General features: G+C 45.0%; 1 protein-coding gene across 1 annotated transcript in view; it reads left to right on the top strand.

Annotated features, from left to right (window-relative positions):
* LOC147706800 (calpain-1 catalytic subunit-like) overlaps positions 1-12,968 on the top strand; it is a 668,045-nt gene extending 655,077 nt beyond the window's left edge. Inside the window, exon 20 of the mRNA XM_086925931.1 lies at positions 12,460-12,968. Coding sequence (XP_086782057.1) covers positions 12,460-12,486 — 27 coding nt within the window. The 3' untranslated portion in view covers positions 12,487-12,968. The remainder of the gene's footprint in view (positions 1-12,459) is intronic.
* The last annotated feature ends 249 nt before the right edge of the window (positions 12,969-13,217 follow it).

The following is a 13,217-nucleotide window of genomic DNA, read 5'->3' as shown; positions in this document are numbered from 1 at the left end:
TGCTCAAGAAGCCCACGGCAGATCCTTCGGACACCAAAAACTACTGACCCATCTCCCTCCTCCCCTTCGAGGACAAAGTCACAGAATAGACCGCCAAGGTCCAACTAACAAAATTCATCGAAGAGAACTCCATCCTCGACCCTTCCTAATCCAGATACCGCAGCAACTACAGCACTGAGAACGCTCTGCTCGCAGCCACCTCCTCCGCTCCTTCCTCAATACCAGAACCCAAAGAATCAGACTGCAACCCTTCCTCTCAGAACCCACACAGATCAACTGCGGAGTACCTCAAGGATCGTCTCCCAGCCCTAAGCTCTTCAACATCAACATGGCCTCCCTTGCTGCCATCGTCAGAAAGCACGGACTCAACATAGTCTCCTACGCTGCCTACACCCAGCTCATCCTCTCCCTCACCCAGGATCCCGTCACCACCAGACTCAGCTTCCAGGAAGGAATGAAGGACGTCATATACTGGATGAGCAGCAGCTGCCTGTAACTCAACTTGGAGAAGACAGAAGTACTTGTCCTCGGACCCTCCCCCATTGCATGGGACAACACCTGGTGGTGAACCGCCTTCGGCCGCCCTCCTACCCCCACGGACCATGCATGGAACCTCAGCATCGTATTCGTACTCAACTTCTCCCTCTCCATGACCCGACAGGTCAACGCTGGTGCGGCCACCTGCATCCTTCGCAAGACCATCAAATGGATCCCCCCGAATCAAGAAAGATTGTCCCCCACACACTCATAAGCAGCAGACTAGTCTACAAAATGCCCTTCATGCCGGAATCAACACTTCTCTGCTCCGCAAACTTCAGACCATACAGACACCACAGCCAGACTCGTCCTCAGCATCCCTCGACTAGAACACAATACCCAACACCTGCAAGACCTCCACTGGCTCCCCGTCGAGAAGAGAGTAACCTTCAAGACATTCACCCACGCCTAGAAATGCCTCCATAACACCGGATCCCAATACCTCAACAAGAGAATCTCCTTCCACGTACCCAAGAGAAACCTCAGATCTGCTGATCTCGCACACACTTGACTCCCGCGCATCCGCAGAGCCAGAACAGGTGGAAGGGCCTTCACCTACATTGTGGCCAAGACCTGGAACGAGCTCCCGATCGACATCAGATGCGCCCCCTCTCTGCACATCTTCAGGAAGACCCTCAAGACCTGGCTCTTCGACTGACCAGAGCTGCTTAACCCCCTCCCCCCCAGAGCCTTGAGACCCTCATGGGTGAGTATTTATTTATTTATTCGAGATTTGTATTGCGCTGCAAATACCCGGAGGTGTCTTGGCGCATTTAATACTTAATGGGACAAAGGCCAGCTGGTGGATCATTTATCAAATAACCAGGTTTTCAAGGATCTGCGGAAAGCCATGAGCGTGGGACAAGTTTTAATAGCCATGAAAAGAGAGTTCCAGAGTCTGGTGGTTGCCACCAGGAAGCGTCTGTCTCCCCAAGTAGAGGTTCTAGTACGAAGGACAGGAAGTGCGAAGGTGGAAGCTGATCGCAGCGATCTTTTGGGGGCATAGATCCTAAAGGCATCTCTGAGAAAACAAGGCCCATTTTCATGTATGGCTTTATAGGCGATACAGAGTGCCTTGAATTTAATTCTGCTCCTGACTCGTAGCCAGTGCAGATGTCGTATGGCCAAGGAGGTTGCGTGACGTTTAGGGATACCAAGAAGGACCCTTGCTGCCGCATTTTGAACCGACTGCAGTTTATTTAGGATTTATTCTTGTGCGTTAAGAAAAAGGGCATTGCTATAATCCATTTTGGAGAAGACCAAGGTGGTCACCAATGTTTTCCCTGCTGAGGCCGGGAGATATGGGAGTAGTTTTTTAATTTTCCTCAGCATGAGGAAAGCGGATGAGACCACCGAGTTGACATGATGTTTAAAAGATAGTTTGTTGTCAAAAATAAGTCCCAGGTTTCTGACCTTGGCAACCGGGACTGGGGGAGGACCCATTTGCTTAGGCCATCAAACGGGAGACCAGTCCGGAGAAAGGTTGCCAAAAGTCATCACCTCGGTCTTATCCGAATTAAGCTTCAAGCAGTTCCCCGACATCCAGGAGCAGATGGCAAGCATCCCCTCCTGGAATCTCGAGGCAACTGCTGGGCCATTCTTATGTACAGCCAACACCAACTGCGTGTCGTCTGCATAGGTGGTTAGAGACAACCCGTGTGCCTTTATGACCCTTGCCAAATCCGCTACATATATATTAAATATTGTAGGGCTTAGAGAGGAGCCTTGGGGCGCACCGCAGGGTAAGGTAAAGAAGGGTGAGTATAAAACTCCCCCAATCTGACCGCCTGCGTACGGTTGGCCAGGAAAGATGTGAGAAGGTTTTTGGCCAGATGGTTAACCCCCAAAGATGCGACATGGTCGATCAATATAGAATGATTGACCGTGTCGAAGGCGGCAGACAGATCTAAAAGTATAAGGACTGCCGCCCCACCTTGGTCTAAAATGGCCCTGATTTAATCAGAGGCCTTTATCAGGGCGGTTTCAGTGCCATGGCCCTTCCTGAAACCAAATTGCGTGTCATCCAAGAGTTGATGCCTATCGATGAACTCTGAGAGCTGCTGATTCATCAAAGATTCAAAGATTTTGGCAGGAAAGGGAAGACAGGCAATAGGTCTATAGTTGGCTGATTCTCCCGGGTCAAGAGAGGTTTGTTTTAACAGTGGTCTTATAACTGCTTTTTTCCATGTATCTGGGTAAATCCCGGTCTGAAAAATGGAATTGCAAATATCTGTCAGAGGAGGCGTAATAACCTCTGATATAGAGTTGGATATTGAAGATGGACAAGGGTCCAGAGGAGAGCCTGACCTGATGGCGGTGGTGAGTTTGCTAATTTCTTGTGCCAAGACTGCTTGAAAGACAGAGAAGGTGTGTTTTGAAGAAGAAAGCAAGGAATGGGCAACGGGAATGTCAGGACATTTGGGGGGGGGGGGAGAAAGTGGAGTATATATTAGTAACCTTAGATGCAAAGAAGGTTGCTACAGAATTACAACGATCTTGTGTTGCCTCAATGGAGGGGCCTGTGGGGGAATTAGAGAGGGAATTAACAACTTGGAACAGCTTCCTGGCTGAGTTCTGAGCCGACTCGATTTGAGATGAAAAATAGGCGCTCTTTTGTGAGGCAATAGATTTTTTATATATTGACAAAGCGTTTTTATAGGCAAGCTTCGCAGTGGGGCAGTAGTGTTTTCGCCAGTGTCTCTCGAGGTTCCGGCAGTGCTGTCTATGAAGTCTGAGGTCCTTGGTGAACCATGGTGCAGAAGGCACTGCGCGATTGGGGGAGACACGTTTAATCGGGACTAACTGATTGGCCTCCAGGATCCATTCTTGATACCTTGTGGACCCTAAGCATGGGTCGGGGGAGGCTTTATATGGGGCGTTATTAAGGGTGGCAGAGAGAAGTGGAATGTCAAGATTCTTCCAAACTCTGGTAATTATGGGGGCGTGTGTTTTAGGCTGAGGCGGGTTAGGATTATGAACTGGAAAGGTAAAAACCACTGCGAAGTGGTCTGACCATACCAGCGGAAGAACAGTGAGCAGAGAGATGTCCTGGTTATTAGTGAATAATCCGTCAAGAGTGTGTCCTGCTTGGTGGGTGGGACAACTGACTAATTGTCGGAGTCCCGCTGACTGGAAATCAGCAATTAAGTGGGTAGTGTCTTTATCACATGTAGCTTCTAAATGAAAGTTAAAATCACCAAGAACTGAGAAGTCACTGGGTCCTAGAGATAACTCTATAAAATGGTTTAAAGACGCAAGAAAATGTGTGCGAGGACCAGGGGGACGATATAGCAAAATGCCTTTAAAGGCTTGATTATGGTTAAGTGATATAGAATAGACCAGAGCCTCACAGTCAACATGCTGGATAGGTTCTGTAGTAACTGAATATGTGGCTTTATAGATAATGGCTAGGCCGCCTCCCATGCCTACCTGTCTGTCAAGTCTTGTCACACAGAAACCATCGGGCGTGGCCGCACAAAAATCTGGACCCGAGGCCGCGTCCCCCCATGATTCTGTGATGAAAAGAATATCTAGTTCCTGGTCCGTAATGCACTCCCTGATTTCCAGATGGTGTTTAGGAAGGGAGCGGGCATTGATCAATGCCATACGGTAAGGTGGTTTATGCTCCTGGGTTATAAAAGGAGGACTGGTAGAGGATAGGGGAGGGTGGATTGTAAAGCCACAGCCTGGGCAAATTGTGGGGGCTGATGTGCAGAGAGTGGGGAGTGATATTATTTTACACCGTTGAGAGCTCTTACCATTGTTGAGATCCCTTAAATGTTTTGAGGAATAGCGCAGGAGAGTGCCAGTAGTGTAGGTAGTCCCTGGACCAGGGGGTATGGCCCTAGGCCCGGTACAGGCGCTGATGGGCACAGACGGGCTTGCCTTAGGCGTGCCTTCGGCGCGCCCGTGGCGCGCCCGCTGCGCTCGTCCGCTGCGCGTCCTAGGGGGCATTCGGTTTTTATGCCGGTGGTGGTGAGCAGCTAGACTGCTAACCTCGGTGCAAACCGTAAGTGTAGTTTTCACACTTCCTGTTAGGCGATCAATCCCTCCACACAATCTGAAAGCTCAGTGGTGGACCGGGGAACACGCCTATTAGAGCACAAAGTAAGTTCTCAAATCAAAATACTTTAGTGACATGGCAAAATAAATGTGACATTGTTTAAAAACCGCTAGGGCGCTTTTAAGTAAGAGTCCGTCGGCAATTCAAAAACAAATAAACACAATGAATAGAACTTCAAAGTAATGCTAATTAGCTGGGCATTGTAGGCAACGCTCCGTTCAGCGCTGTGGTGTCCCAAAAAGAATTCACGAGTTGAGTGAATCAGTGGTTTTTATGCCGGTGGTGGTGAGCAGCTAGACTGCTTACCTCGGCGCAAACCGGAAGTGTAGTTTTCACACTTCCTGTTAGGCGATCAATCCCTCCACACAATCTGAAAGCTCAGTGGTGGACCGGGGAACACGCCTATCAGAGCACAAAGTAAGTTCTCAAATCAAAATACTTTAGTGACATGGCAAAATAAATGTGACATTGTTTAAAAACCGGTCACCGGTCACATGTCAATCAATGAAAAATACCAATCCTGGCAAACTACAATTACATGTGAGTAACTAATTTTCTTCGCCAGTATTCGATCTTTCATGGATTCACATACTGGAATTGCAATAGTTAGCAATAAATCAAGTCAACAACCATAAAAGTCTACAGAGCGGATGGTGGGAAAGAAAGGTATGAAAAGGCTCACCTCATTGAAACAGTTGTCTCATCACCGCTTGTCCCACAGTTGCTTCAATCTTCTCAGTTGCATCCAAGCAATAAGGCCTCATGAATGTGTGTCTGCTGGACAATGTTGCTGCTTGGCAAATGGGCTGGATGGGTACACCAGCAAAGAGAGCTGTAAAGGTGGGCTTTAACCTTGTCTTGCAATGATTTCCCTGCTTGCCTGAGGCAAAATTGGACAGTAGATGCAATCCGTCTGGCAATGGTCTGTTTCGAAACTGCAGGACATTTCCTGAGATTGGCATGAGCAACAAATTGAGACATTGCTTGATATCTAAGGAATGCAATGATTTGGCTGCAACAGTTTGAGGATTTGGAAAGAATGCCCATAGAATTACTGGCTCATTCAAGTGGAAGTCCGAAGGGACTTTGGGGATAAATCCAGGATTGTTCCAAAGTATTACAGTGTCTGACTAAAATTAGAGGAAAGGTTCCTTAATGGTAAATGCCTGAATGTCACTCACTCGTTTGGCAGATGTGAGAGTTACAAAAAGGGTAGTTTTCCAAGTGTTGTTCTTTAATTCTGCTTTGTGAATGGGCTCAAATGGTGTTCTCATGAGCTGTCCTAGCATCACATTAAGGAACCACAATGGCAGAGATCTCCACAGTTGAGGAATTGTTTCATAATTCTGTTAATATGTGTAAGAAAAGGAGCTATCCCCGACTAAGGTTCGTAAATTGGGATCACTAGAGTGTTTGAAAAGACGAATATTTAGGAACATGGATTTCAAAAGGACGCTGACTGTCAACAAACAATACTGACTATGGATAGAGGGTACACACTAGATTATATCAGAAAAAGGGGGGTACTTTATTCAATAATATAAATATTAGGGATCTGACTTTTTAACATTCATTGTCGATCCAACATTGGTCAATATCGCATGCACTTTATATTTATCTTGTGTCACAATGCATTTTTATATAGGAGTATACATTTCATAAGTAGATCCAAAAATCACAATACATAAATAGATCAAAGTGACAGTAAATGTATCAAAAAAACACATATCAAGAAAACATGGCTAAAGTTAATATAACATTGCTACGCGCGTTTTCGCTGTGAGCCTTCATCAGGAAGCCATGGTATATATTCCGAGTGTACCTATACAAAAATACATGAAAAGTCCATATCAGTGTCAGTGTAAAGAAGTCCTAATACTAAAATTACATGTACATTTAATACATTTATCCTATTATTTACAAAACTATGGTTAAAATCCTGGGAAGACAGGAATCATAGTATATATATATATATACAATGCTACATACACCTGCTTACACCTGCTTAAACAACTAGGCCATTACAGTTGGTATTACATCAAGTTGTAGATGAATCTAGTACTTTAAGACAGTAGATAGCTAAAAGTGCATAGTGCCTCATGTTAGTGTGTGTTTGGTGTCTCTGATTAGTGGTGCATTAAGCTGTCTAGATGGCAAGTACTGCACGAGATTCTGCCGCGAGGTACCGACGGACAGAGCGGTGCCTTATCCGTCCGAGCAGTTGCCGGGTGAGGTGAGGTTTACTTCCCACACACTGTTGGGAAAGACCTATTGCATCAACTGAGCAATACTAAGAAGATGTGGTAGGATGGTCTTGAATGATCACTCTTATTTTCATTTTTTTGTTTTCATTATTATAGCACATACAATAGTGCCTTTGTAGTAGCAGATAAGAGCTTGGCCCTGACGAATGCCAGTGACTTTTCACAGTAAGGCAGAAACATGTTGGCCCTATATAGATCTCTATTGGATTTCTACCAAGCAAGTTAGATAGTGATTTTTTCACACTGTCATTTCACTATTTTTTATTCTGACGTCCAGGCAAACACTATTAAAGGTCTTTGTTTGCTTTGATAGCCATTTTAATACACTTCACTTTATTTGATTTTCGCACTGCACATATCAGCCTCACCTTCTGTAGGATCAATTGCGGTGACCGTACTTTTGGTTCAGTGATGCGTCGCTAAAATACAACTGGGCGATCGCACATTGACCTAAGTTCGGAAGTCCTACATGATGAGGCTCCGCCATCAGGTGGGCTGATAGGACTTAATCAGCAATGGTTGATAGCCTTTTTTCACTACAGTACTTTTGTGCAATTACACCAGTGTTAATTTTCGTATCTCAGCACCACTTGACCTACAGGCTTTGTTGTTATTTAAGTAGTTACACAGGGGGTATTAGCCTGTTGGGTTGTTAAACACCTCCCTCAGACCCTCTCTTACGAGTTGTTAGGATACCTTAGATCAAACACACCAGATGCATAAGCGTTTCAATTTGAGTTTATAAGTTCTGTTTATAGTGTCAGCTCTTCCTTTGGCAAGTATTTTCATGCAGTCTATATGAATATCTAACCTGGCAAACTCATTGAACTCAGGTGCGAGGCCGATAAATGTAGTGATGCCGGGTTGGGATGACTAATCTGGCCCTGGTCATGGTCAGTAGAGCTAGTATTGGTCTGAGAAGAATGTGAGATTGTTCCAACAGGAGCTCCATGAACCAGAACTGACTGGGCCACTTGGGAGCAATGAGGAGAACTTGTCAAGGCTCTCTCTTCAGTTTGCTGAGCAACCTCAGGATCAATGGGATCGGGGGGAAAAGCATAAGCATAGATTCCTGACCATCTCATTGAAAAAGCATTCCCCCATGCTCCCTCTTGGGGATGCTAACTTGCGAAGAATTGGCATTTCTTGTTCTTTTTTGTCAAAAACAAGTCTAAGTTTGGCTTGCCCCAACAGTGGAAAAGGTTGCCTAGAATGTGCTGGTCAAGCTCCCATTTGTGGCAGGTTATATTGGTTCTGCTAAGCGAGTTATGTTATGTTGTTATGTTACTGTTTGTTTTGTAGAGCGCTCAGCTGCTCCAAAGAGCGTCCCGGCGCTAAAGATCATCACACAAAATACCAGCAGCAAACAAACAGCCATAACAGAAAACATAACCAGAATTAACCATAACAGCATTACAAAGCAAACAGATAGGTTTTAAGTCCTTTCCTAAAAACCGAGAGATTGGTGCACACCCGCAACGTCAAGGGCAGTGTGTTCCAGAGGCGGGGTGCAAGGTAACTAAAGGAGCGACCTCCACAGCGAGCACGCTTCACTGTTGGAACGATAGCCTTGGCCTGGGCAGCAGATCTCAGAGGTCTAGATGGAAGATAGAAATTGACCCTTCTCTGCAGATATTCAGCGCCGAAATTGTGAAGCGCCCTAAAAGCTGTAGTTAGGGTCTTGAAGAAGATACGCTTACGAATCGGCAACCAATGCAGAGAGACAAGGAGATTGCTGGCCCTAGATCTTCTAGTTAGACCGAAGATTGCCCTGGCTGCAGAATTTTGAACTATCTGCAGACGAGTCAGCAGATACTCAGGAAGACCTAAGTAAAGGATGTTGGCGTAGTCTAGGCGCGAGCCAATTAATGCTTGCACCGTAATTTTCTTATGCTCCAAAGATAAATAGGGCAGAAACTTGCGCAACATCCTTAAGATGGCAAAGCACTTCCCAGTCAAGCCAGCAACCTGGGTTTTAAAGGAAAGAGTGTTATCGACCATCATACCCAGGTTCTTAGCTGTGACCGAATCGCTGGCAGGGGGAGACATGGCCGAAGGCCACCATAGCTTCCAACGTGGGTCTGCAGGACAGCCAAAGAACAATATCTCGGATTTGTCGGAGTTGCATTTGAGGCCATTTTTCCCAAACCAGTCAAACACAAACTCCAAACACTTCCGAATGGCTGCTCCATCGAAGTCACAGCCCCTGTCACAAGTGAACAGGAGCTGTGTGTCATCCGCATAGGATATGATCTGGGCCCCTAGCTCCTCCACCCGTGCCGCAAGAGGTGTAAGGAAGATATTAAAGAGGGAAGGACTCAGTATGGAGCCCTGCGGGACCCCTACCTCAAGCTGCGGCATCCGGGCGGAGAAAGGGGCAGCCCAGATCGTTTGTGTCCGATCGGCCAAAAAAGACTGAAACCATGCGAACACCGTACCCCGCATCTGTGAAGATATTGGAAACTCTTGGCACATGTTCCGCTCTGAGCGTATCTGATGTTGAAGAGCCCCATTCCAGATGTTTTGAACTTGATGAGATAGCGCTGGTGAGTGAGCTTTCGCCCTGCTTGTTGATATAAAACATGCTTCCAGGAATCCATCAGATGTTATGACGTACTGGGACACTTATGCCAGGTATGATAGACCTCTGGATAGGTTTGATGTTTGTGTCCACCTGATCATGGCTTTGGCCATTGTTGGAGTTATCTGAATGACATTGTTGAACGACCCCTGAGTCTGTAGCCATTGTTGTCCAATTCCAGTTGACTTGGATGCATTTGTAGACAGCAAAGTAATAATAGGAAAATACCGAACAGATTTCTTGGTGGGCTCTCTAAAATCACAGAGGAAACAATCTGCTTGTTTAGTGAGAAGCTGAAGTTAAAACCTTTTAGCCACCCTTTCCAGGAGTTTATGGAAGCTGCCAATACTGGTGGAGGTGCTGGGGGATGAGGGGGCACAAGAATTGGGATAAGATAGTCATCCCACTCATTTGGAAATGAGGCAGTGTCTCTTATTTCTCCCTCTTCTCTGTCTTTATCAGTAGAAGGGGCAGCATCAGCTTGGGGGTCAGCCAGAGTATCCATCAATCTTGTTAGAGGAGTTGAAGGTATAGCAAGCAGTCGTAATGCCTGCGGGAGAGAAGTAGGAATTTGTGAAAATGGCATCATTTTTTGGTGTTTGCGGGATAGGATTGGTGGTCGAAGATGTTGGAAACCTGTGGTAATAATCTGGGAGCATACTTTGCAAACTGCTTACAAGAGACATAGGTGTTTGAATGGAGGGTTCCTGTAGTTGTTGACCTTGCATTGAATACTCTTCTTGTTATTGTTCAGAGTGATTTCTCACAGTACAGTAGAGTTCCTCATGATATTGCTAGTCATCGTCATCATACCCCGACATTTTACATTAAGTTGGGCTGGACTATGAGCCATTCTAAAGGGCCTTCCTTAATCAGAGTCATCCTCATCATCCAATAGGTGTGCTGGTGGGTAGGGCTTTACTTTACATGGAGAAGTGTTGGCTCAAAGAATTGTCTCTGTAGAACACTTATCCCCAAAAGTGATTAAGAATAATGGAGGAAATGCAGGTTTTAGAGCTATTTTTGTTTTCAATGTCTTCGATTGATCTATAGTGAAGGATTCTTTGGACTCCCTCATCGACAGTATCATACTCGACGAGCCCACTGTGGACGGTATCATCGCCAATTGCTCTATCTTCGCTGGTATTATCGTTATCTGTTGCGGCGAAACCGTTAAATAGTGGGGTGTTGGCAATGACAGTGTCGTTGACGGGAGCGTAATCATCGACATTAACTCAACCAGGTACGTCAACGGTAAAATCTTGGTCAACAGTGGTTTTAGTATTACCGCGTTATGATCGTTGTGAATGACAATGATGAAGAGGAAACGGTCATAGGCGAAGATGCTGTGGTAAACGTCAACGTTAAGGTCATCGTTGTAATCATAGACACTGTCATCGACAAAGTGGTCGTCGACTGAGCCGTTGCTTGACAAGAACATAAAGGTAGAATTTGAAGGCTTCTCAGGGATCTGGTTGTCGACTGTAAAGATTTTGAAGCACGCTTCAGCTGAGCTTCTATAAGGGATGGATTATTAGGCTCATTTTCTGAGGCAATCTTTTCTGTTTTTGAAGAAGAAGGACAGTCCACATGCCTCTTTAAGTTGCCAGAAGTGGTATGGTGAGACTTTTTTTTTTACCACTTTAGAGGGTGGCTCTTAGGAGACTTTCTCAGCAGATCTATTTCATTAATTTTATTTATGTTTTGGTTTTTTAAACATAAATAAAAGGGATTGTCATTTACCAAACCAATAGCTTAAACTTGCATTTAAATTTTGGGAGCCATGATAAAAGTCTGACTTCTCTATCTTTTAAGGTCTTCTGAGAAAAGGTGAGGCAGATTTTGCAGTCTCTCACCTTATGTTCCGGATGGAGGCAATATATACAATCCTTTTAAGGGTCATCCTCGTGGATCCTCTATTTCCCCACGTGAGTCACAGGATCTGAATAATCTTTTTTGGGTTGGTTGGGACATGCTGTTCAGCCAGAGTATGTAGATATTTGAAGTAAATTCTTTTGAAGATCTGGGTGAAAAACCAGTAGATCGAGCAGAGCTCAAGGAGACACCCATAACATGAAGTGCAGTAGGAAATCTGAAGGATTCAGCCTCTATTGGGAGTATTCTAGAAGGTGGCGTTGCCTGATAGGCTAAATTTCATACTTTGGTCCTTTTTTAAAAAGAACCCAGATAGGCTATAAAACCAATGGTTCACTGGCGTTATAGTCTATTGTAGTAATACACAAAGCTTCATTATAGTACCATAGGACTCAAACTTTGATGACGGGGTATGATTCAAGCATGTGAATCCATGAAAGATCCAATACTGTTGAAAATCCGGAAACAAAAGACAAAAATATGTGCCATATTTGGCACATTCTGTGAGAGGTTTATTTAGCTATTTTGGCATTTTAACACATAAGGATAATACATGGGAAAATGTTTCACCTCAGTAATACCAGACTACAGCTGCCACCAAGTTCATGATGAGCAAATGACCTGTAACTGTGCGACACCGCGTGTGGTTCCTTTTACTTTTTTTAGTAACTTTTGATCCATTTGAGATAGAACTATCCGCACCACCAATGCATTATATGGTGTATTATTAGGCAGATGCTTAAGAGCCAAATGCAGGAAACACAGCAGCGGCACCACGGAATAATTCCAGTGGCCCTACATATGGGACACAAAGATGAGGCACTGGAGAATACCCAGCGACAATATTGAACTGAACCAAGTTTTTAGACAAGGATTGAAATCTACCATAGTTATAATCATTCAGGCCAATAGGGGTACAATTGTGCTACGGTTCATGGTGAAGGGGGATTTATATTGGACAAGGAGTTTGCATCTTTAAACAACATTAGCAATCAGACAATGTGGATGAGGGAAGGGCAAAGTCACAGTGATGGTCGGTATTTAAAAGTTGCTCTACAATGTTGTGTCTTCTCCACTGGGAAGTCTTAGTGGGGTTGCTGGTGTACTGATCACATGTTGGTGTGTTTTTGCCTTCTCAGTGGCTGATGCTGACCATGCGTGGTTGAAAAGCGAGAAGTGGTGCGCCTGCCAAGACTACAACATGGCGCTATCCTGTGCATCCTACAATTGCCTCTCTCCTGTTCCTGAAAACAAGAGGACAAAAATAATCTTTGCCCTATTATAACCACTATTTCTCTCCTCACTTGTCTTATTCTGCAAAACGCCGCCTTCCTGTAGAGAATGATTGCATATTTCTGTAGTGCCTTCATGCTTTTAATCCCCACCGTCCCTGCAAAAAGAGGGGGGAGGGGAAGGCAAGCTTCTAACCCCAGGACAGGGGGCCAGCTCATAATGTGAATTGTATTTTGGGGCTTTGTACGGTAGTCTTTAATTTGGAGGGTGGGAGGAACGAAGTGGATAGAGATTTTATTTGGGGTAGGGTGGAGTTAGTAGAGTTAGCTGCTTTGTTTAAGTCATGGCAAAAAGCATTGATGAATAAGGTCACTAATGGCCGTCAGTAATAAATAATTGCCTGTTTTATTCACAAGTTGGTCTTGCCTGAAATTATTGAACTCAATTAGCAAGGTCACGCACCTAAGGTGAGAACACCTAAGATAACAAGTTGGTTTTGCTTTAATTAGCGTTCTCAGTTGGCTGGAAGTCCTCATAGCACACATGAGCTCTGTGTCTTTCTCAGCATGGATTTAAACCAAAATGGATGCCTCTTTTGTCTTCTGTGTTTGGTGGACTTGTAAACAGGGGAGCAGGAACCAAGGGTGCAGGTGGTGCTGCAGCA

This window comes from Lissotriton vulgaris, chromosome 6 (assembly GCF_964263255.1).
Source record: "Lissotriton vulgaris chromosome 6, aLisVul1.2, whole genome shotgun sequence".
NCBI lineage: Eukaryota > Metazoa > Chordata > Amphibia > Caudata > Salamandridae > Lissotriton > Lissotriton vulgaris.
This window is presented reverse-complemented; position numbering and strand designations above follow the sequence as displayed.